The following is a 26,037-nucleotide window of genomic DNA, read 5'->3' as shown; positions in this document are numbered from 1 at the left end:
CTTGACTTGAGGGTAACTGCAGGTTTTCTCCCAGGAGGTTCTGTCCTACAACTGGGGTATCTCAACTGAGCTAATCCTAGCCTCAGGAGCTTCAGGTAGACGAAGTGACTCCTCTAGTCCCCTGGAATGCACTACCTTCCCCTGTCTGGGCCTACCTATATATAACCAGGGCTCTCTGGCTCCCTCTAACGCCCGGGAGGCTAAACTGCACCCTGACAGGCCTGACACCCAGTTAACACAGGGAAAATGCATACACATGACATTAAATGCAATTAAGACACATTAACCCCTTTTGTGTAGTGCCCACCTTTACCAAGTGGGACACTACACGTACGTGTTCAAAAGGCCTAACTGTGCAAAACAGGTTACTAAGCTCCTGTGTTGAACTGAAAGGGTAAACAGGACAGCTCTGATCTGGAAATGAAAGGGTTACCCAGGTGCTGCCACTCCCTGTATTTCTGTGATTCAGGGCAGCTCAGTCAATAAAAGAGAGAAGGCGAGTCAGGACAGCCAATCAGATGTAAGACCCTCCCTGTCTGCAGTTCATAACAGAGAGTAAAAACACATGCTTCTGCCTGGGCTCTTAGGTTTGCCAGGAAGAGCAAGGTGGGGAACACTGTATTATGTATATTGTGTATATTGTGTATATTGTGTATATTGGGGGGGGGTGACTGTGACTACATAGTGTGGTTATGTGACATGGGGGTGACTGTATAGTGTGGTTATGTGACATGGGGGTGACTGCATAGTGTATAGTGTGGTTATGTGACATGGGGGTGACTGTATAGTGTGGTTATGTGACAGGGGGGGTGACTGCATAGTGTATAGTGTGGTTATGTGACATTGGGGTGACTGTATAGTGTGGTTATGTGACATGGGGGTGACTGCATAGTGTATAGTGTGGTTATGTGACATGGGGGTGACTGCATAGTGTATAGTGTGGTTATGTGATATGGGGGTGACTGCATAGTGTATAGTGTGGTTATGTGACATGGGGGTGACTGTATAGTGTGGTTATGTGACAGGGGGGGTGACTGCATAGTGTATAGTGTGGTTATGTGACATGGGGGTGACTGCATAGTGTGGTTATGTGACATGGGGGTGACTGCATAGTGTGGTTATGTGACATGGGGGTGACTGCATAGTGTGGTTATGTGACATGGGGGTGACTGCATAGTGTGGTTATGTGACATGGGGGTGACTGCATAGTGTGGTTATGTGACATGGGGGTGACTGCATAGTGTGGTTATGTGACATGGGGGTGACTGCATAGTGTGGTTATGTGACATGGGGGTGACTGCATAGTGTATAGTATGGTTATGTGACATGGGGGTGACTGTATAGTGTGGTTATGTGACATGGGGGTGACTGCATAGTGTGGTTATGTGACATGGGGGTGACTGCATAGTGTATAGTGTGGTTATGTGACATGGGGGTGACTGCATAGTGTATAGTGTGGTTATGTGACATGGGGTGACTGCATAGTGTGGTTATGTGACATGGGGGTGACTGCATAGTGTGGTTATGTGACATGGGGGTAACTGCATAGTGTATAGTGTGGTTATGTGACATGGGGGTGACTGCATAGTGTGGTTATGTGACATGGGGGTGACTGCATAGTGTGGTTATGTGACATGGGGGTGACTTCATAGTGTGGTTATGTGACATGGCGGTGACTGCATAGTGTGGTTATGTGACATGAGGGTGACTGCATAGTGTGGTTATGTGACATGGGGGTGACTGCATAGTGTATATGTGACACACATCACACTGTAATTGGAAAATTTACCTGGCACTCAAAACATCTGGAGAATATGTGGAAACATACACATTTATTATGCAATAAAACCGCAATATGCCTAAGCAATATACATCCTGTTCATATACATCAATAATAAAACTATATCACTTATAAAATGTTACCACTATAACACGTTAAAACACATCAATTGTTCGCAATGTAATAGGAATGCTATTTTGGTCTTCTATTTGTATAGAGACATGTTTGCATAGATAGAAATCCCGATGGCAATTGTCATGTAGTCAGTCCATACATATAGGGCTTCTGGTCTCTCTATGGGGGGGGGGGACACAATTCCTATGTGGTCCCAAACTTTCAGAGTTGGAGCGTGGTGGAGCTGTGGGACGCCACTGAAAGTATCTCTACACGTAAAAAAAACTTTCCTTGATCAGCGCAACGTACCGTGAGTACTAAATGTGTACATTAGATCCTCTATAGACGGGTGAACCTATCAACTCTGAAAGTTTGGGACGACGTAGGAATTGTGTCCCCCCATACAGAGACCAGAAGCCCTATATTTATGTACTGACTACATGACAATAGCCATCGGGATTTCTATCTATGCAAACATGTCTATACAAATAGAAGACCAAAATAGCATTCCTATTACATTGCGAACAATTGATGTATTTTAACATGTTATAGTGGTAACATTTTATAAGTGATATAGTTTTATTATTGATGTATATGAACAGGATGTATATTGCTTAGGCATATTGCGGTTTTATTGCATAATAAATGTGTATGTTTCCACATATTCTCCAGATGTTTTGAGTGCCAGGTAAATTTTCCAATTACAGTGTGATGTGTGTCACATATACACTATGCAGTCACCCTCATGTCACATAACCACACTATGCAGTCACCGCCATGTCACATAACCACACTATGAAGTCACCCCCATGTCACATAACCACACTATGCAGTCACCCCCATGTCACATAACCACACAATACACTATGCAGTGCCAGGTCAATTTTCCAATTACATAAAATCAAGAACAAGGGGTGTTTCTTTCACCTTGAGCACCAGTCGCGGTTATCCACAGTGAGCCATCTGTATACCATATACATCACACTGTGTTGCCATGCTGGCTGGCTGTACTTGTGTACTGGCTGCAGTTGATTATTCTCTTTTGTATGCTGTTTTTTTTTTTTGTGTTGTGCGTGCTGGCTGCAGTGTTCTGTGGCTATGTGTAAACTGTGACTTGTATGCTCTGTGTTCATAGAAGTAATGTTTCATTGGTCTGTTTGTGCCTGATTACCAGTTGGTCAGGTGTGCTCATTAACCAGCTATTTAGTCCTGTGACATGTGTGACAGAAGCAGACTGTCTCCAACTTTGCTATGTGCAGGGTGTATTCTCCTGACCTGGGTGTGTGCCATTCTACCCTGATTTGTGTGGTCACCTGGTAATTAATTGTTGTCACTAGAGATGAGCGAATTTTTTTGAAAATTTAATTCGGCCGGTTCACTGAATTTTTTTGAAAAATTTGGTTAGATCTGAATTTATTTGTGGCGAATTACGTTAAAAAACAGCTACTTCCTGGCTGCAGAGAGCCTTTTATAGGGGTGTAGAACACTGTGCCTTGCGATAACACGCATATGGAGTCTACTGTGCTAGTGAAAATAATATTGTGAGTCAGTATGACATGCAGATGACAGGCGTCGCTCTTAGAATCACTGCACACTTCACTTATTTGGGCAGTCACGGGGCCAAAACTGACCAAATAACTATTAACTCAGCCTTACAGGTCGATGTTGGCGTCAAGAATCGCACTCCTTTTACACTGTAATCAGCTGATTCCACATAAATGTCTACAGAACCTGTTCTATTAAACGCTTATACAAGTAGAGCCCCCGACAGAGTGGAGATGGTGTCAGCGATAAGTTTGAGTTGACGTTGCTGAATATTTTGCCCTTCCTCTGATCCGTCAGAACAATAACCTTTAAAAAACGGATCCTGTCTGTGGAGCATCCTCCTTCATTTGGTCAGTAATCCATCAGTATTGCTAATGCCCAAAAAAACTGGAGTGGATCCAAAACAGAGATGACAGTCAACCATTCAAGAACCGCTGGGTTGCTGGTCAAGACACGACCGCTAAATGACACTGGGAGCTCAGGCCTCTAGCTGTGACTCCTGCTGCTACCTCTGCCTGCGTCAGAAACATTTAGGCCTCTGCCACTCCCCTGTGCAGGGCCTGGCACTCTGTCTGACATACTGTTAGACAGGGGCGTAACTAGAAGTGACTGGGCCCCACAGCAAATATTTGTAAGGGCCCCCCCAGCGCGCTTCGCACCTCCCTCCTCCTGTGTAAACCCCACTCCTTTGGCACAGTGTAGCTGTATACTGTATATTGTGTGGCACAGTGGATGCTATATGTGTATAACATAAACATATTTCATATGAAAACTTACAGTTACTTGACCCATGGGGATCTCGGACGCCACTTCAACACTTTGGCCGGGGGCTCGGCGGAGCTGATGTTGTGCTTTATCCTAATTAGAAAGATTTCATAATAAGGATTTGGAGAAGGGGCAGAGGGATAGCAGAGCAGGGAGAAGCTTGTGCTACTACTAGGGGGTCATACCATGGGGGAGTAATAAAGCCCACTATAATGCCCCCCCCCCAGTAGTAATAATTCTCCTTATAATGTGACAGTGCAAAAATACCCCCTTGTAATGCCCCCAGTTGAGCTAATGTCCCCATAGTGCCCCCATAATGTCCCAGTATAAAATACCCCTATATAGTGCCCCCAGTAAATTCCCCCATAGTGCTCCTCTCCCCCCTTCCTGCTAGTGCCCCCTGTAACAGGAACCAGGAACAGGAACAGCTCTTACAAGAGCTAGGAGTAATAGCCAGGGGAGTATACAAGTATAGCAATCCCCACACATGAGACGAGGCTCTATGTTGAATGTAAAAGAGGAACTCTTTATTGAGGGCTACCCGCCCGTATTTATGCAGGTCCCCATCTGGTGGACACACCCCTAGGGGACCAGATGGAAGACTGTGACACAGGACAGATATGCAGCAATTCAGGATACACAGACACAAGACATCCCCACAATGCATCATGGTTTCCTCCTCTCTGCCCTGGAAACACCCGAGGAGTAATTCAATTATCTCTCAGGACAAAGGGAAATCGCCAATACACATGTGGGGACAACAGGACAGAAATCACCATTTAAACATACAATGTCACAACCCTTACAATAAACACAGACATTTAACATATCCTCAGATAGCTCAAGTCTGAGTGCATATTATTAGGTGAATGGCACTCAGACAACATGAATACAATAAAATGAGCTATCTGGGTACCCTCACATAACATACAATACAATTCCACAGACAGATGGTTCTGTCACACACCTCAAAACCCCACATGTCCCCATATGGCTTGGATCTGAGCGCTCAGATGCCACAAACACAGTCAAATCGCCATGGGGTTTAAGTTTTGTATGGGCTGATGAGAGGGCCCATAATCCTGGGGCAAGAGGCTGGCAACCAGGCCCCTCCAAAACCCAGTGGCGAGGTTATTTTCGCCACACATCTCCCCCTCCCAGGGAAGAATAACCAGATACCCGACCTCACGCTGGTCGGTACCTGAGTTAGTCTGGCAGCCCACCCACAACCAAATACTGGACCTGTTGAATTTGGTAGCCTGTCTCTGTCCAGTGAGTCCACCAAGGTTATGTTGGTAGCTGGTACTCCCGGTCTTTGTGTTGCTCCCTGGCTTGGAGTGGAGGTTGCTTTGTGGGCAGGGATCAGCGGTACTCTGCCCTGGTGCCAGCGTTACCATGGAAGAAGCCTGGTTGGAGCCTGGTTGTTGGAGGGGGAGACCGACTGTCTCCCCTTTGGATACCCAGCTCTGCTGCTGGAGGGGGAGACCGACTGTCCCTACCCCCTGTGCTGTAAGTGCAGAGACCACGGTCCCATCTGCACTGTTGTGGGGCTTACTGTCTCCCCCTGGTGCGTTAAGCTGCCGCTGGGGATAAGGGGTAAGAAGCTGCTCTCCCATACATACTTCCAGCCGCTGGGGAGGGCGACCGACCGTCTCCGCTCCCAATACAGTGTCCTGCTGCTGGGGAAAGGAGACTGGGCTCTCTATTTCCTGCTGGACACTCTGCCGCTGGGGGACAGGACCGACTGTCTCTGCCCCCTGTAACTCCGCCTGCCGATGGGGAATGGAGACTGGGCTCCCAATTCCCAATAAATCACAGTGCCGCTGGGGGACAGGACCGACTGTCTCTGCCCCCTGTAACTCAGCCTGCCGCTGGGGAATGGAAACTGGGCTCCCAATTCCCTGCAAGACTGGTGGAGAGACCTCAGTCCCATCTCCACCCACACCCTGGGGTTCTTCCCAGAAAAACTCCACAATATCTTCCCAGCTGAAGAGATCTGGCTCTGCGTCTGTCACTCTGCTCTCCTGCTGAGCCTTCTCACTGGAGTGGAACAGCTGCTGGTAGCCCTGTTCCAGCTCCATCTCCCGGGTCACCAGGTGGACCAGGTCCTGCTCAATCTCATGAGTGTCGTCCCAGTCATACCTGCTCTCCCGCCACTCAAAGAGGTCCCTGTACCGGGCTTGTGTAGGTCTCCCAAACTCCAGCTCTGAAAAAGTCTACCATAACAAGCCAGGACCATCAAACTCCTCTCCCTCCGGCTTGTCATGCTCAGCTGTCCTGGGTAGGTACTGTGCCCCATACCACCAGAGTGCCTGGTAGGCATCTTCCAGCCACAGCTCCTTTCATGCTAGGAGTTCCAATTCCTTTACCCATTCCTCCCGGGGCTGCTCTCCCAGGAAGGGCATCCGCAGGGCTACTCGCTTCTTCAACCGCTGGTCTTCCGTGGGGAGTCTCTCGTCCCGCATATACTCCACAATACCCAGTACCTGGTACCAGATGCCTTTGCGGACTGCATCTCGGTCATCCATGACACCCTCATCGTACTCCACTGCTGTTTCCATTCTGGTGCTGTCAGAATCGCTGTACTAGGACATTCGTTGCCCTCAAATTGTAAAATCCATGGAATGGTGTCACCTGTAGCTGTCCTTCTGGCTGTGGGAACGATCCCGCAGCTTGCCACCAATGTAACGGATCTCCTGGCACCCCGACCGGGTACCTCTGTTGATAAAGGCTCCCAGTGCCTCCCGAGGACTCCAAGCACTCCGCTCGACACAGATACCACCACAGGAACCAGGAACAGCTCTTACAAGAGCTAGGAGTAATAGCCAGGGGAGTATACAAGTATAGCAATCCCCACACACATGAGACGAGGCCCTATGTTGAATGTAAAAGAGGAACTCTTTATTGAGGGCTACCCGCCCGTATTTATGCAGGTCCCCATCTGGTGGACACACCCCTAGGGGACCAGATGGAAGACTGTGACACAGGACAGATATGCAGCAAATCAGGATACACAGACACAAGACATCCCCACAATTCATCATGGTTTCCTCCTCTCTGCCCTGGAGACACCCGAGGAGTAATTCAATTATCTCTCAGGGCAAAGGGAAATCGCCAATACACATGTGGGGACAACAGGACAGAAATCACCATTTAAACATACAATGTCACAAATGGATAAATTTTGTAAACTGGGACTAATTAAAACGTAACCTTTAATAGGTCATTTAAAATATTGTTTCACACTTAGTGGGAGACGACAGTAACAGTGAATTACCTCCACTATATCACATTATATATGGTCATAGAAAAAATGCAAAAAGGGTGGATCTCACCTCGTCTGAGCAGGATCCACATCCGTGGAGGTAGGTCCTGGCAGTTGATGGTGCCTATGACCGGTGTGACCAGGGTGCTTGTGTTGTATTGGCATAACATCCACTCCTACACCACCCTATAATGGCTTTCCTGCCTGTCTATGGGTAGGGGGCTGTAAAATGGACCTGCCTACCACACATGGAGCACCCGCCCCGACAGGGGCGACCCGACACCAAACCTTTCCCTGGGGTATGGGTCTAGTGTTCTATAAAGCCCTAATTACATTGCCCTACATGCCATGTTTCTGTCTTTCTTGACATCATCAGGGGCTTCACATATGTATTCAAGGACAAATAGAGATCAAGGTGGTTTTAGCCTCGTATCATCACACGGGATAGTGGGTAATTCTTATCCTTTCTGTATCATGGGAAGTGTCCCATGTCAGTCTGTGTCTCACCACAAATAACAATGATTTGTATATATATTTGTATAGTGTCCCAACTTTTTTGGAATCCTGTTTGTAGGTGAATGGCACTCAGACAACATGAATACAATAAAATGAGCTATCTGGGTACCCTCACATAACATACAATACAATTCCACAGACAGATGGTTCTGTCACACACCTCAAAACCCCACATGTCCCCATATGGCTTGGATCTGAGCGCTCAGATGCCACAAACACAGTCAAATCGCCATGGGGTTTAAGTTTTGCATGGGCTGATGAGAGGGCCCATAATCCTGGGGCAAGAGGCTGGCAACCAGGCCCCTCCAAAACCCAGTGGCGAGGTTATTTTCGCCACACCCCCCATAATGTACCAGTATAAAATGCCCCATATATAGTGCACCAGTAGATGCCCCTCAGTGTCCGGCCTCTGATAGGCTGCCGGCCTAGTGTCCCCCATAATGCCCCCCAATAATGTGCCAGTAAGTGTCCCCATAGATTCCCCCCATCATGTGCCAGTATCAAGTGCCTCTCTCCTCCCCCTCACATGTCCCAGTATCATAGTGCCAACCCCCCATGTGCCAGTATCAAGTGCCTCTCTCTCCTCCCCCCCATGTCCCAGTATCATAGTGCCACCCCCCCACAAAAAAGTGCCAGTATCAAGTGCCTGTCTCCCTCCCCCCCATGTGCCAGTATCAAGTGCCTCCCCCCCCCCACAAAAAAGTGCCAGTATCAAGTGCCTGTCTCCCTCCCCCCCATGTGCCAGTATCAGGTGCCAACCCCTCTTTCCCCCCCATGTGCCAGTATCAGGTGCCTCTCCCCCCCATGTGCCAGTATCAGGTGCCAACCCCCCTCCCCCCCATGTGCCAGTATCGGGTGCCTCTCTCCCCCCCCATGTGCCAGTATCAGGTGCCAACCCCCCTCCCCCCCATGTCCCAGTATCATAGTGCCATCTCCCCCCCACAAATAAAGTGCCAGTATCAAGTGCCTCTCCCCCCCCCCCCCGTGTGCCAGTATCAGGTGCCTCTCCCCCCCCATGTGCCAGTATCAGGTGCCTCTCTCCCCCCATGTGCCAGTATCAGGTGCCAACCTCCCCTCCCTCCCAGGTGCCAACCCCTCTCCCCCCCATGTGCCAGTATCAGGTGCCTCTCTCCTTCCCACCCCCCATGTGCCAGTATCAGGTGCCAACCCCCCCCCCCCCCCCCCAGGTGCCAGTATCAGGTGCCATCCCCCCTCCCCCCATGTGCCAGTATCAAGTGCCTGCTGTGAAGGGGCCCTGAACATTAAGACAAGAATCGATATTTAACTAACTTGAAAATAAACTGTCACACACGCTGCCGGGGGCGCCGGGCTTTCTTGTCAGCCCGGGCCCCGAAGCAGCTGCTTCCCCGGTAGTTACGCCACTGCTGTTAGACCAGATAAATAAAAAAATAAAATAATTAAAACACCCCCAAAAAAGTCAAATTTTCTCACTTCATCACACAACGGCTAATGAGCCCTTTTTTTATTTTACTAATACACGCCAAAAAGTGCTGTAATTTTCTCACTTCCCCACACAACGGCTAATGAGCCTTTTTCTTCCCCACGAATACAAGCCGCAAATGCTTTAGAACACATAACTGCACCGCACAAGGGCAAATAAGAAGAAATATTTCCTTGTAATAAACCCTGTCATGGCTGTATCAAACAGCACTTGCACCCCAATAACAAGAACGGTTTTCTGGAATTACAGAGCTGTATAATGGCAATTTGGATCCCCAGCCAGTGCAGCAAGGTGTAATAGGATTATTCCTATTACCCAGGCTGTAACCTCACCTACTAAACCATGTTCTACATAAATGCTGTGGAATGATTCCTCCCTATCCTTTCCCTACACCTTGAATAATCTTTCCCTGAACTTGTAAATCTTTTATTTAATTTTAGAATTTTTTGACACAATGAAGTCTTTCCTAGCACTGTCCCTAGTCATGCTGACGTCTCTCCCTGCACTAAGTACACAGATTCCAAGATGGCTGAGGCTATTTATAGGGCTGTGGCATCACAGGGCTGGATGGCTGCCGATTGGCTGCATGCATGGCATCATGGGTAATCCTGTGTTCCCAGAGTTCCTTGCTCTGTCCTCACATGTGCAGCACGCATTTTAGGAAAAAATGTGATTCGTTACCACAAAGCGGGAGTAAATTTTGATTTGTTCGAATCAAATTTTTCCTGAAATTCGGATCGAATTCCACTTCGTCAACTTCGATTCGCTCAGCTCTAGTTGTCACGGTTTCTTTAGCTTTGTCTGACTGGGAATGCCATGCATCCGTTCTGCATGGGTTCAGGTGTCATGTCTGAGAAGCTCTGTCTGTTACCGCCATGCATCTATTCCGCATGGGGTCCAGGCATCCGCCTGTCATGTCTGTGCAGCTCTGTCTCTGACCACCATGCATCCGTTCTACAGGCATCTAACTGTCTCATGTCTGTGACAGGCCAATCTCTTTTTGGACAAGTCAGAAAAGAGTATGTAAATCCTAGTTGTGCCAAATTGCGCCACTTTTTAGACACATTCTAGGTGCAGAACTGCAGACATTTTATTAAATTTTAGCCTTTCAATGTACATAGATTGATGCTGTTTATAAAGAATACCATTGAATGTTCATTAAAAAAATAAAAAAATATTGAGGCTAAAATTATTATTTTTATTTGACAGGTTTTTACGTTACAACTGCAACAGCCAAAGCAAATATCACTATGGCAGTCGAAGTGTTTCAGAAGGCGACATTCTCTTCTGTGTATCAAAAATATATGATCCCGGTCTCCAACGAAATCTGTAATATGATTCTATCCTACATGAAGGCAAAAGTAAGATACGTTATTGAGTGGATTATTACAAGCCTATTTATATGTAATGTAGTGTTAAGAGGACCTGTCATCCCCAGGCATGTCTGTTTAAAGTGATGCTTCTGGACCAAGGCTGGTTCAATCCATCCTGCCGCTGCTTGATTCCAAACTACATTTGGGACTTGCCAGTATATAGCAGATGACACCTACAGCCAATCACTGCCCGCCACAGTGGCTGTGGTGGTGGTGTTCCACATACCTGCTCATCACTAGGTCTGGATTGGTTGACAAGGTGAGACACCTCTCTGAAAACCATTTAATGCCATGATTGCTATTGACTAAAGCATCAAACAGGCTAAACGGTGGGATCAGTGTTATCTTAATTTCAATCATTGCACAGCAGGTGTAGATTACCTATATTTGTGCAGCACATTGGGAACGCCTTCCAAATAGCACCATGTATATATTGAAATTATTTTCATTTTCAGTTTTTTGGGTTTTGTTAATGATGTTTTATTAATGTTTTGTATATGATATTTTGAGATTCTCAAATATTTTTCTCTGCGTAGTATTGCCACCAAATCTTAAATGTAGCTTTGCAGATAGCGGAGTGTAATGCAGTGGATTTAAGAATTATATGAATAAAGATATCAAACACAAAATTATATCAATCCTGCTCTAGAACATGCTGCCTTGAGACTCTCAGTACTCTTGTGTATTCCTACATATCTCATTTAGAGAAGTATTGTCTCTCTTTCTGGTCTTATAGGAACTATATTTTTCCCTGGTATTTGATATGTTGGTAAGGCTGAAGTTCAGCCTGCATTTGTGGGAGGGGCTTGAGCCTTTATAAGCCCCCTCTTTCCCTCACCTAGTAGGCGTTCCGGTCGTGGACTTCGTTTGGACGTACGCTTGGACTTTGTTTGGACGTGTGCTAGTACTTCGTTTTTCACCGGCCGCCTCATGTTACAGCCCCGCAGCGAGTGGGTAAGTGTTTACGTATCAAGCAGGGACAGCGGCGGTCCTGCCGACAGGCACACTTCTGGTCGTGCGGCAGGTGCGGTCCGGCGTGGAGCGCACGCACTTCCGGTTCTCGGGGCCGGCGGTCCAAGAGTCCTCCATGCCACGCATGGCGCTGCGGCCGCGTGCAATCCATCGTAGAGCGCACGCGGCCCGCTCATAGGTGAATATTTCCTGGGGGAGCATTGGGATGGCACTCGGGGCGCATGCACCTCCGGTGCTGCCAGCTTGTTGGGCCTTCCCCATTGCTGGTCGCCATGGCTGCGGCGGCTGCGTGCGTACCAGCGTGGAGTGCACGCACGTGATCTCCCAGGCCGACGTAAAAGGGGAAGGAGCGGTATGATCGGGCAGCGGTCTTGGGAAGAGGCGTGCGTTCCACTGTGGAGCGCAGGAGGCTCCTTCTCCTGCCTGCAAACCCTGCCACCACAAACTCCTGCACCAGCATCTGTTTCAGCACAATTAATTAAGGCATAACGGCCTGGGGAATTGTGTTGACCAGGAACAACTTGCGTTCCAGCTTGGAACGCACCGGCTCTGTAATACAACTTCCGCCCCTGCGCGCAGGCCGCCGAGCCGCTCCTGCGTGCGGCGCTACACCAAAGTTGATGGGCATGCACACGGAGCCGAGATGCGTTGCAGGCTGGCACGCATAGGCACAGGGATGCACAGATGCACCCATCCTTCCATTCATGCGCATCCCGCAACCTGGCACTTCGCTTCCTGATGCCCTTTAACCTACTGTCAAAACATCCAACATAGTGTTCTTGTGGCAATGCTCAGGTCCAAAAAAAAATAAAAAATAAAATAAAAAATTGTTATATATGCACCATCATAAACCACTAAGGTGGCCATCTTGTGCAGGAGTCGCCCTGCTTCGTTCACACTTTTCTTGCACCTGATCACGCCCAGGCTTGCCTCATCTTCCTGGTACACCCAGGCCACTGTTGTTGTCATGTCATAGCCACTTAGTTTTTGTCACCAGGGCACAGTCGGTGGTCTTGTCTTGTCGCAGTGTCTCCCCTGGTTCGCCCAGGGGACGGTACATCCCTGGTACGCCCAGGTCTTCATATTTCCTTTTCTGATACATGGGTCTTGACGCACCTGTCCGCTGGCTTATCCAGGTTGTTTTCTAAGGGCCCATTCTCCGGCTGCTCCCCTGGTCGTTCTTCGCTATTTTTTCCCTGACTCAAAGGTTCACCATGTCAGTCTGCCGCCCTTCACGGGCCGCTGCTACGCACAGCCTCTATCTCATGGCAACGCGCCATCACTTCTGTCACCCGCCTGGTACGCTCAGGGGGCCTTCTCTGGTCAAGTAACCGGTCAGATACCCTCAGATTGTTTACTTGACCTAGGGGTGTGCCCCATCCTGGCCAGTTCGCCTGGTTCTAACAGGTATGGGGTCATCCGTTATTCGGCACTTTCAAATTTCACCTGTTACTTTTATTTTCAGGGTTGTCCCTATTTCCTGTTCCTAACGGTCCTATACAGGTAAGTTCGTACTGACTCCGTCAGTGTACCCGTCAGGTCTATGTTCACGTTTTAATTGGTCTCTTCGTCTATCTGGCTAGGTCAGGTTCTGCTAGTCCGTGTTACAGGTTCCCATTCCGGTACGTGTTTTTTTCTGTCTGGCACCTTTTCAATTCCGTTCCTTCATCACCTTCTCATTTTTATTTGTTTTTTTTTCTCTTTATCTGTCACGCCTTTTTGTTTCAACAGCTTTACTATGTCTCGAGCTTCGGATATGGATGACACCCTATCTGTCTCCGGGTCAGTCATGTCGGGCCAGGCGGGTCCATCATCCCTTAGGAGTTGGACCATACCGAAGTTGTTAGCAGAGCTGAACCGGAGAGGCATCCCGCACCCGGCCACCGCCAGGAAGGCAGAGCTGTACAAACTGCTCATGACCAACTCCAGCGCTTCGGCAGTGCAGCCAGAGATGTCTGATACAGTTAGCAATGGTGCAGCTGCAGTCTACCCTAAACTCGTTGGTCGACTCAGTAGCTGATGTCCGGGCAAGGGTATCAGAGCTGGAATCCCGGCGCCCCCGGCACCCGTCCCGCTGATCACACCGTCCACATCAGGCTGGCTGGCACCAGGTACGCCCAGGCCCATTCCCCAGGTGTCCCCCTCACACTTCATTCCTGACAACCTCAAGAGGGACATTCTGGCAGGGAAGGATGTTAATCTGGCGTCGATCCTCATTGCCGCTCAAGATGTGCCCGAGAACAGGGTTATCAATTGTGGGGATGTGGTCCTCAGGGCCAAGGACTCGCGGCTTAATCGCAAACTGACTATTCTCGAGTTCGTCTTGGCGTTTAGCCTCTTCAGAGACATTATCTGCACCGCACAGCTGGAAAGGAGGGACAGCTACTTATACCTGGTCATCGTTCCTTCTCGGCTAAGGCGGCTGCAGCTTTAGCACAATTCCAATATGTCACCAGCTGGTCCTTAATTGACACAGAGCTGTTCTGTCGTCACTTTGCTGGCCTCAGGGCACCCAACTGTGCAACGTGCCAGTCTATTTTCCACTCATCTGAATGGTGCCAAATAGTGCTCACCCGGCTCAGGACAGGGCCCTCCCAGGAACCTCCGGGTCTCTGCCGTCCAACCCCTCCACTGACAAGCTGGGCAGACCCATTGTCTACTTAGGAAGAAGTCAGGTCTGCAGTAATTTTAACTCGGGAGGCTGCTCCTATGCCTATGCAGCTGCAGATCCCTCCATGTGTGCTCCCTGTGCTTCAGAGCCCATCCGCGGTCCGCCTGTCCCAAAAAAGCAGCTAAGGGATCCTGACTAGCCGACATCAACGTGGACCCCTTGGCGGCTCTCCTTCAGGATCACCATGATCAGGACTTCGTGGCGTTTCTGTTGGCAGGCTTCCGGCAGGGGTTCCACACTGGGCTCATTACACTGTCACAGGTTCCCTGGGAAGGCAGGAATCTGCTGTCAGCCACCCTGGACCCTCCAGCGACTAGCGAGTTGCTCCAGTCTGAGGTAGAGAGGTTTCCTCATAGGCCCTTTCCCACTCATCCTCTTTGCATCATGGCGCATCAACCCCATCGGCCTAGTGTCCAAAAAGAACAATAATAAAAAAGGTTCATTTATGACCTGTCCACCCCTCACGTTTCTGCAATTCCCAGCCTCAATTCCCTGATTCCATCAGAGGAATTTGCTATGCGGTATTCCTCCATCCGCACCTCCTCCCTGTTGGAGTTGTACCCCATTGTCGCAGCTGCTCAGGCTTGGGGTCATCTCTGGGCTAACTTGGCAGTGATGTTGGTCACGGACAATCAGGCCCTAGTCTACATCTTAGCCAAGGGCAGGGCCAAGTCCCCCAAAATCATGGCCCTGTTGCGCCAGCTGGTATGGCTGGCCCTGTCGCACAACTTCCATGTGTATTGTAGCCACATTCCGGGTCAGCAAAACGTGGCGGCTGACGCGCTATCTCGGTTTAATTTCACCCTCTTTTTTCAGGTCATGCCGCAGGCAGATCCACTCAAATGTCCCACCCCGGCTTTCAGTTCCCTGACAATGGGCTAAGTATGCTCGTCTCTTCGGCAAGAGACCTGGCGCAGCAGTCCATCGCCCCCAATACGGCCAGGAACTATCTTTCAGGCCTAAGAACCTTCCAGGGGTTTTCGAATCTGCACCCACAGGGTGACCTGGTGGACATTCCATACATCATGGCCTTCATTGCCCACTGTCATCACCATTTGCATCTCTCATACAACACCATTAAGTTATACCTGGCGGGCGTCCAACACCACGCCATGCTCTGCAACCTGGGGGGGGCTCCATTTTTTTCTGCGCAGGCAATCAGGACCACCTTGCGAGGCGTCCAGAAGGGTAGAGCCAATTCCCCGTCCTGTAGACAGGGCGTCACTGGGGAGATGTTCCGAAGGTTGTCTTCAGCCCTGGATGGTGCTCCTTTTGGGCCCTTCTCCAGCTTGGTCTATAAAGCTGCTATGTATTTGGGCTTCTACGGGTTCCTTAGGCCAGGCGAATTCACTTGCAGTGCGGCAGGGCAGTGCAGTCTGCACAAAGAACAGCTGGTGCGGAACCAGGACCATTACACGCTGAAGTTAATTTCCACCAAAACAAGCCAAACTGGTCCCCCGGTGGAGGTTAAGTCTTTCCCGTCTGGCAATGAATGGTGCCCGGTACAGGTGTTTGGCCAGCTCATGCTCGCCATCCATGAGGCTCCCCCTCACAGCCCCCTACTACCGCATCTTGATGGCGCTCTCACCGCAGCGCAGTTCATCAGCCACATCCGTACTGTTGCTGCTGGCTTGGGGTTTGACCCCGGCTCTATATCCGGTCATTCCTTCCGCATTGGAGCAGCTTCCGCAGCTTCCCGACACGGGGTCCACGCTCATGTCATCCGAAAGATGGGAAGGTGGCGCTCGTCTTGCTTCGCCAGATATATACCTAACCCCCAGGTGGAGATTTCGCAGGCATTCCAGTCTCTGGTATTATGAGGCAATAAAGTCTTGAATGTAACTATCTTGGTTTCCTTTTTGCCCCCTTCTAGGCTGCTCTCGTACCTGGCTCCAGGCACACCTTAGCCGGTTTAGGTTCAAGGCGGGCATGCTGCCCAAGTTCGTATTTTAGCCACGACCACAAGTTGGTAAGGCTGAAGTTCAGCCTGCATTTGTTGGAGGGGCTTGAGTCTTTATAAGCCCCCTCTTTCCCTCACCTAGTAGGCGTTCCGGTCGTGGACCCACCCACCCATTCCCTTTATTCCAAGGGTCCTCCTTAGGGCAGCCCCCTTATAGGCTGCTCTCGCACCCAGCTCCAGGCACACCTCAGCCGGTTTAGGTTCAAGGCGGGCACGCTGCCCGAGTTCGTATTTTAGCCACGACCACAAATTAAAATATATGATGTACTAAGAGTAGTGTTGTGTGAACTTGTGTTTTCAAGGTTCGGGTTATCTAAGTTATGGTCCAGCGGAATCCATAACAGAATTTTTAGATAACCTGAACCTTGTACGCCGAACTTGAAAACACAAGTTCTCTCATCCCTACCAAGGAGTGTTACATACCAACTAACAGGGCAATTTGTGCATATTTAATTCAGGTAGAATCAATTTGGACCCTAATATAAAAAAAAATCCAGGACGTCCCCCATGACAGCACATGGGAGGTTGTCCTAATAGGCCTCTGTAGGGACAGGAAGCAAGAGTTTTAAAGGACCCCCCCACACCCCCCTATCCAGTGTTCTTCCTGTCCCTACAGGGAGTTTCAAGAGGGGCCCTCTTTAGGGTGAAGAAACTTGGCAACGGTAGATGGGAGCTGAAGCTACTTCCCCCTCCGGGGCCTTTGGGCTCGGCAACGCACATCTTGCTCGTGCGGGTGCATAGCTGGGACGTTCCTTCCAGAAACGCGGTGTGTACAGGAAGGAACGCCGCTCCATCATAATCCGAGATGGCAGCGCCCAGCGTTCCATGCTGGAGGCCTGGATCGGGCCTTGCATGAGGGGTCGACTCTCCCCGAGGGGATAGTTCACAGGAGGAAAGGAGGAGTACAGCGGCAGCAGGGGGCAGACCCTTAAGTTAAGACCACATAAAGGGAACCAGCAAGTAGAGATGTCCCGAATAGAGTTGAGTGAACACCTGGATGTTCGGGTTCGAGAGAGGTCCCATAACAGAGTATCTGGCTTCATGTCAGCACAGAATCAGTCTTCATGTCATAGCAGAGAATCAGGCTTCACGTCACCCACCACTGGAACAGGCCACTGTCACATATTAAGGCCCCGGCACCCAGACAGAGGAGAGAGGTCCCGTAACAGAGAATCTGGCTTCATGTCAGCACAGAATCAGTCTTCATTTCATAGCAGAGAATCAGGCTTCACGTCACCCACCACTGGAACAGGCCACTGTCACATATTTAGGCCCCGGCACCCAGGCAGAGGAGAGAGGTCCCGTAACAGAGAATCTGGCTTCATGTCAGCACAGAATCAGTCTTCATGTTATAGCAGAGAATCAGGCTTCACGTCACCCACCACTGGAACAGGCCACTGTCACATATTTAGGCCCCGGCACCCAGACAGAGGAGAGGTTCATTCAACTTTGGGTTGCCCCGCAATATAATGGTAAAATGAAAATAAAAATAGGATTGAATGAGGAAGTGCCCTGGAGTACAATAATATATTGTTAAGGGGAGGTAGTTAATGTCTAATCTGCACAAGGGATGGACAGGTCCTGTGGGATCCATGCCTGGTTCATTTTTATGAACGTCAGCTTGTCCACATTGGCTGTAGACAGGCGGCTGCGTTTGTCTGTAATGACGCCCCCTGCCGTGCTGAATACACGTTCAGACAAAACGTTGGCCGCCGGGCAGGCCAGCACCTCCAAGGCATGAAAGGCTAGCTCTGGCCACGTGGACAATTTGGAGACCCAGAAGTTGAATGGGGCCAAACCATCAGTCAGTACGTGGAGGGGTGTGCACAGGTACTGTTCCACCATCTTATTGAAATGTTGCCTCCTGCTAACACGTTCCGTATCAGGTGGTGGTGCAGTTAGCTGTGGCGTGGTGACAAAACTTTTCCACATCTCTGCCATGCTAACCCTGCCCTCAGAGGAGCTGGCTGTGACACAGCTGCGTTGGCGACCTCTTGCTCCTCCTCTGCCTTCGCTTTGGGCTTCCACTGGTTCCCCTGTGACATTTGGGAATGCTCTCAGTAGCGCGTCTACCAACGTGCGCTTGTACTCGCGCATCTTACTATCACGCTCCAGTGCATGAAGTAAGGTGGGCACATTGTCTTTGTACCGTGGATCCAGCAGGGTGGCAACCCAGTAGTCCACACACGTTAAAATGTGGGCAACTCTGCTGTCGTTGCGCAGGCACTGCAGCATGTAGTCGCTCATGTGTGCCAGGCTGCCCAGAGGTAAGGACAAGCTGTCCTCTGTGGGAGGCGTATCGTCATCGTCCTGCGTTTCCCCCCAGCCACGCACCAGTGATGGGCCCAAGCTGCTTTGGGTGCCAGCCCGCTGTGAACCTGCTTCATCCTCATCCTCCTCCACCTTCTCCTCATCCTCGTCCTCCTCGTCCTTCAGTAGTGGGCCCTGTCTGGCCACATTTGTACCTGGCCTCTGCTGTTGCAAAAAAACTCCCTCTGAGTCACTTCGAAGAGACTGGCCTGAAAGTGCTAAAAATGACCCCTCTTCCTCCTCCTCCTCCTGGGCCACCTCCTCTTCCATCATCGCCCTAAGTGTTTTCTCAAGGAGACATAGAAGTGGTATTGTAACGCTGAGAACGACGTCATCGCCACTGGCCATGTTGGTGGAGTACTCGAAACAGCGCAACAGGGCACACAGGTCTCGCATGGAGGCCCAGTCATTGGTGGTGAAGTGGGGCTGATCCGCAGTGCGACTGACCCGTGCGTGCTGCAGCTGAAACTCCACTATGGCCTGCTGCTGCTCGAACAGTCTGTCCAGCATGTGCAAGGTGGAGTTCCACCTGGTGGGCACGTCGCATATGAGGCGGTGAGCGGGAAGGCCGAAGTTACGCTGTAGCGCAGACAGGCGAGCAGCGACAGGGTGTGAACGCCGGAAGCGCGAACAGACGGCCCACACTTTATGCAGCAGCTCTGACATGTCGGGGTAGTTGTGAATGAACTTCTGCACCACCAAATTCAGCACATGCGCCAGGCAAGGGATGTGCGTCAAACCGGCTAGTCCCAGAGCTGCAACGAGATTTCGCCCATTATCGCACACCACCAGGCCGGGCTTGAGGCTCACCGGCAGCAACCACTCGACGGTCTGTTGTTCTATACCCCACCACAACTCCTGGGCGCTGTGGGGCCTGTCCCCCAAACATATGAGTTTCAGAACGGCCTGCTGACGTTTACCCCGGGCTGTGCTGAAGTTGGTGGTGAAGGTGTGTGGCTGACTGGATGAGCAGGTGGAAGAAGAGGAGGAGGAAGCTGAGTAGGAGGAGGAGGAGACAGGAGGCAAAGAATGTTGCCCTGCGATCCTTGGCGGCGGAAGGACGTGCGCCAAACAGCTCTCCGCCTGGGGCCCAGCCGCCACTACATTTACCCAGTGTGCAGTTAGGGAGATATAGCGTCCCTGGCCGTGCTTACTGGTCCACGTATCTGTGGTTAGGTGGACCTTGCCACAGATGGCGTTGCGCAGTGCACACTTGATTTTATCGGATACTTGGTTGTGCAGGGAAGGCACGGCTCTCTTGGAGAAGTAGTGCCGGCTGGGAACAACATACTGTGGGACAGCAAGCGACATGAGCTGTTTGAAGCTGTCTGTGTCCACCAGCCTAAATGACAGCATTTCATAGGCCAGTAGTTTAGATATGCTGGCATTCAGGGCCAGGGATCGAGGGTGGCTAGGTGGGAATTTACGCTTTTTCTCAAATGTTTGTGAGATGGAGAGCTGAACGCTGCCGTGTGACATGTTTGAGATGCTTGGTGACGCAGGTGGTGGTGTTGGTGGTACATCCCATGTTTGCTGGGCGGCAGGTGCCAACGTTCCTCCAGAGGCGGAGGAAGAGGCCGAGGCGGCAGCAGCAGAAGAAGCCGAGGCGGCAGCAGCAGAAGAGATAGCAGGGGGAGCCTGAATGACTTCCTTGTTTTTAAGGTGTTTACTCCACTGCAGTTCATGCTTTGCATGCAGGTGCCTGGTCATGCAGGTTGTGCTAAGGTTCAGAACGTTAATGCCTCGCTTCAGGCTCTGATGGCACAGCGTGCAAACCACTCGGGTCTTGTCGTCAGCACATTGTTTGAAGAAGTGCCATGCCAGGGAATTCCTTGAAGCTGCCTTTGGGGTGCTCGGTCCCAGATGGCGGCGGTCAGTAGCAGGTGGAGTCTCTTGGCGGCGGGTGTTCTGCTTTTGCCCACTGCTCCCTCTTTTGCTACGCTGTTGGCTCGGTCTCACCACTGCCTCTTCCTCCGAACTGTGAAGGTCAGTGGCACGACCTTCATTCCATGTGGGGTCTAGGACCTCATCGTCCCCTGAATCGTCTTCCACCCAGTCTTGATCCCTGACCGCCTGTTCAGTCTGCACACTGCAGAAAGACGCAGCAGTTGGCACCTGTGTTTCGTCATCATCAGAGACGTGCTGAGGTGGTATTCCCATGTCCTCATCATCAGGAAACATAAGTGGTTGTGCGTTAGTGCATTCTATCTCTTCCACCCCTGGGGAAGGGCTAGGTGGATGCCCTTGGGAAACCCTGCCAGCAGAGTCTTCAAACAGCATAAGAGACTGCTGCATAACTTGAGGCTCAGACAGTTTCCCTGATATGCATGGGGGTGATGTGACAGACTGATGGGCTTGGTTTTCATGCGCCATCTGTGCGCTTTCTGCAGAAGACTGGGTGGGAGATAATTTGAACGTGCTGGATCCACTGTCGGCCACCCAATTGACTAATGCCTGTACCTGCTCAGGCCTTACCATCCTTAGAACGGCATTGGGCCCCACAAAATATCGCTGTAAATTCTGCTGGCTACTGGGACCTGAGGTAGTTGGTTCACTAGGACGTGTGGCTGTGGCAGAACGGCCACGTCCTCTCCCAGCACCAGAGGGTCCACTAACATCACCACGACCATGTCCACGTCCGCGTCCCTTACTAGATGTTTTCCTTATTGTTACCGTTCACCACAATAAGAAAAATATTATTTGGCCCAATGTATTGAATTCAAATTCAGGCCTTTTTTTACAGACACCTAACACTATCTGGCTATCTATTTAGGTACCGTATTACACTAATACAGGCACAGCAGTAATGACAGATTTAGCTGAATATAAATTTGAGGCCTATTATTTAGTCGCTGGGTGACAGGTATACGTTTACACACAGAATTAGACTTGGAATTGCACTGTAGCGTGTGTGTGAAGTTATTGAGAATAACCCTATCTGCACCTTGAATCTTATATACCCTTTTAGGGAAAGATTTAAAGTCGGCCTGATACAGCAGAAACCACTAATTTAGAGAATTGCAAAATTGGGAATTGTATTTCAACCCAGAACAAAAACTGTGCTTTGACGGACACTAAATAACTTGACCAGCTAAAGCAATAATGACAGATTTGGATGAATATAAATTTGAGGCCTATTTTGTAGGCGCTGGGTGACAGGTATACGTTTACACACAGAATTAGACTTGGAATTGCACAGTAGCGTGTGTGTGAAGTTATTGAGAATAACCCTATCTGCACCTTGAATCTTATATACCCTTTTAGGGATAGATTTAAAGTAGGCCTGATACAGCAGAAACCACTAATTTAGAGAATTGCAAAATTGGGAATTGTATTTCAACCCAGAACAAAAACTGTGCTTTGACGGACACTAAATAACTTGACCAGCTAAAGCAATAATGACAGATTTGGATGAATATAAATTTGAGGCCTATTTTTTAGGCGCTGAGTGACAGGTATACGTTTACACACAGAATTAGATTTGGAATTGCACTGTAGCGTGTGTGTGAAGTTATTGAGAATAACTTTGTGACAGGCTCAGCTTGACCCTGATGTAGGATATAGCCAAAAAATAACCACACTATTGATGGTTAAATGCAGTTGGTGACAGGCTCAGCTTGCCCCTGATATAGTATATGGCCAAAAAATAACCACACTATTGATGGTTAAATGCACTTGATGACAGCTTGACCCTGATGTAGGATATAGCCAAAAAATAACCACACTATTGATGGTTAAATGCACTTGGTGACAGGCTCAGCTTGCCCCTGATGTAGTATATGGCCAAAAAATAACCACACTATTGATGGTTAAATGCACTTGTGTGACAGGCTCAGCTTGACCCTGATGTAGGATATAGCCAAAAAATAACCACACTATTGATGGTTAAATGTACTTGGTGGTAGCTTGTGCTGGCGCACCACAAGACACAAAATGGCCGCCGATCAACCCAGAAAAAAGTGAATGAAAAACGCTCTGGGCAGCCTAAAAACAGTGAGCAATTGAATAGCAGCAGTTCAATGATCCACAGCTGTAGATCGATCACTGAATGAAGTCTTTTGGAGGAGTTAATCACTGCCTAATCTCGCCCTAACGTCGCAGCTGCAACCTCTCCCTACACTTGTAACAGCAGAGTGACGTGCAGCGCTACGTGACCCAAGCTTATATAGAGGCTGGGTCACATGCTGCACTGGCCAATCACAGCCATGCCAATAGTAGGCATGGCTGTGACGGCCTCTTGGGGCAAGTAGTATGACGCTTGTTGATTGGCTGCTTTGCAGCCTTTCAAAAAGCGCCAAGAAAGCGCCGAACACCGAACCTGAACCCAGACTTTTACGAAAATGTTCGGGTTCGGGTTCCGTGTCACGGACACCCCAAAATTCGGTACGAACCCGAACTAAACAGTTCGGGTTCGCTCATCCCTAAAGATAAGGCATCCGCATTTTTATTTGACTTGCCTGTTCTCTACTTGACTGTGAAGTCGTATTTGGCAAGATGGGAGTCCCATCTTTGTTCTAAGGCTCCTAACTTGGCTATGTTGAGATGCGCCAGTGGGGTGTTATCAGTATAGGCCACAAATGGGGTTGCTGCTAGGTAGACTTTAAATTTTTCAGTGACAGCCCATAGGAATTCTAACTTGAAGGAGCTGTATTTCTGGTCACTTTTGTCAGCACCTCTAAGAGATCTGCTCGCATAAGCAATTACTCTCTTTACCTTGCACTTGAGACAGGACAGCTCCCAGGCCTCTGACTGGCATCAGTGTAGAGATGGAATGGCTGTTGATGATCCGGATAGCCCAAGATAGGTCGTTCTGTCAACTTCTTCTTCAGGAGTTGGAAAGCTACTTCCTTTCTTTTTTTTTTTTAATCCATTCAACTGATATCTGGGATTTCTGGTACTTTTTAGGATGTCCTCTCAGGAGCTCTTGTATCTGTTCAGAAATCTGAGCGAAGTGAGGGATGCAACTTCTGTAGTATCCTGCAAAACTAAAAACTTCTCACCTTTTTAGGCCACTTTCACACTAGCGTTGTTTAAATCCGGCGTTCAATTCCGACACCGGAAACTGCCTGCCGGATCTGTAAAAACGTGTGAAAACGGATTACATTTGAATCCTGATCAGGATTTTGATCACAATGAAAAAATGCATTGGAAAAAACGGATCCGCCATTTATGGACTTTAACTTTTTTTTTCACATTTTTCGGGTTTAACATACAAAAGCCGGATCCGGTTTGACTGAACACACGGCGCCGGATCCAGCGTTGATGCAAGTCAATGGGAAAAAGACCGGATCCGGCGTTCAGTCAAAGTGTTCAGGATTTTTGGCCGGAGGTAAAAATACAACATGCTACGGTTTTCTGAAAAGCCTGATCAGTCAAAAAGACTGAACTGAAGACATCCTGATGCATCCTGAAAGGATTACTCTCCATTCAGAATGCATTAGGATAAAACTGATCAGTTCTTTTCCGGATTTGAGCCCCTAGGACTGAACTCAGCGCCGGAAAAGAAAAACGCTAGTGTGAAAGTACCCTTACTGTTGTAGGAGTAGGCCAATTCTGCCGCTATCTTTTCTGGATCTGGCTTGACACCTTCAGCACTGACTACATGTCCCAGGTACTTGACTTCTGACTTTAGTAGATAGCACTTAGATGGTTTGATCTTGAGCCCATGCTTGATGAGGACTTGGAAGACTTCTGCAAGATGTTTCAAGTGATCCTCATAGGATTTTGAATAAATGATTACATAATCCAGGTATAGCAGGACAGTTTCAAAGTTTTTGTGGCCTAAACATTGCTCCATTAGTCTTTGAAAAGTTCCAGGGGCATTGCAAAGTTCAAATAGGCTAATTCCAGGGTAGAAAAATAAGCTGAGGATCCTTATGCCATCAAGGACCTCTCGATGCTTGGTAAGGGATATTCATGCTTGTGGGTGATTTGGTAAATTTTTCTATAGTCCACGCAGAATCGTGTGTTACCATCTTTCTTTCGGACAAGGACTAGAGGTGCAGCGCATGGACTATGGCTGTCTTGGATTATGTTTGAATCTTTCATTTCTTGGATCATCTGTTTCACAGATTGGTACATTGTCGGTGGTACAGGCCGGTACCTTTCCTTGATTTGTGAACCGGTGGAGATGGTGTGCTTGATTACACTGACTTCACCATAATCTGTAGGGTGTTTACTGAAGGCCTGATGATGCTCTTGCACAGCTTTTAAGACTTTCAATTTGTTCCTCAGGGGTAGAGGTATCCCCCACGTTGAGTTCTTTCCACAATAATGTATCTTAAAGGTGTTTTTGTGGCTTTAGCTTCTGAGCAGATTGTTCAGTGATAGCTGCAGGTACGCTGATCACATCTTGGAAAGTGACTTGTAGCAGTTGAACCACAGGGCAGTGCTTGCTCAAAGTTATACTATGATCACTTCAATTCAGAAGACTAATAGGCACTTTACCTTGAGATACAGTCACTAGGCTTCTTGCAGCTCGGACTAACGGATGGTCTTCTAGCGTGATGGGTTCTACCAGGGCCTGGTAGTCTTGGCCTTTGGATCCTAAGGGCAGCTCGGCACCACAGGAGTGTTTCTGTATTTGGTTTAAGGATTATTGGTTGGTTACCTCGGCACAGCAAATTTCTCATTGGCAAATTTCTGTTGCGCACTTAACAGTCTGTTAAATCGTCTTTTTGGAGGCGGGTGCGGCGGTAGGCATAGATTTGTGCAAAGCTTCAAGCATTTCAGCATAACCCTTCGTAAAGACATCATCCCTAGGACTACTGGAGGGTTGTTATCTTCCCTGACCTGCACAACAATGATAGCTTGCTGGGGCAGTGTAGTTCCTCCTACTAGGAGAGTTGGCTCCCAGTAACCATGCACTGGCACAGGTTTGCTGTTGCTGGCTATAAGACTCAGCCAGGATTCTGGGGGTTGTATTAACTGGCTCTGATCCCAGTATTTCTCAAATGCTGACTGTTGAATAGTTGTGACTTGCGACCCGGTGTCTAATAAAGCGGCAAAGGGAACCCCATTTATTTGAAGAACCACTTCTGGACGGGATCCTACAAATCTGGGCATCCAGCGGGGATCTTCTGGACCTACTGGTTCACCTCCCGAGGGGTGGTCCTTGACCTCAAGGGTTGGCCTTTTTAACTGCCAGCACATCAATTCTGTATGGCCTGGCTTGTGACAGTATGTGCAAGTGGGTCGCCTCCGAGCACTGAAGCGGTCAGGAGGGCGTCCACCAGAATTTCTGGGATATATCTCTTTATAGTCCGGAGGGAAAATTCTACTTGACACCGGTGTCTCATCCTCCA

The 26,037-nt window shown here is 49.2% G+C and overlaps 1 protein-coding gene across 1 annotated transcript in view; it reads left to right on the top strand.

Moving 5' to 3' along the window:
- The first annotated feature begins 522 nt into the window (after positions 1–522).
- LOC121008538 (putative methyltransferase DDB_G0268948) overlaps positions 523–26,037 on the top strand; it is a 147,109-nt gene continuing 121,594 nt past the window's right edge. Inside the window, exons 1-2 of the mRNA XM_040441155.1 lie at positions 523–606; positions 10,657–10,808. Of these exons, the coding sequence (XP_040297089.1) occupies positions 10,698–10,808 (111 nt within the window). The 5' untranslated portion in view covers positions 523–606; positions 10,657–10,697. The remainder of the gene's footprint in view (positions 607–10,656; positions 10,809–26,037) is intronic.

The sequence above is a fragment of the Bufo bufo genome, chromosome 7 (assembly GCF_905171765.1).
Source record: "Bufo bufo chromosome 7, aBufBuf1.1, whole genome shotgun sequence".
Lineage (NCBI taxonomy): Eukaryota > Metazoa > Chordata > Amphibia > Anura > Bufonidae > Bufo > Bufo bufo.
Note: the sequence above shows the minus strand (reverse complement) of the source record. Positions and strands in the feature narration are given on the sequence as shown.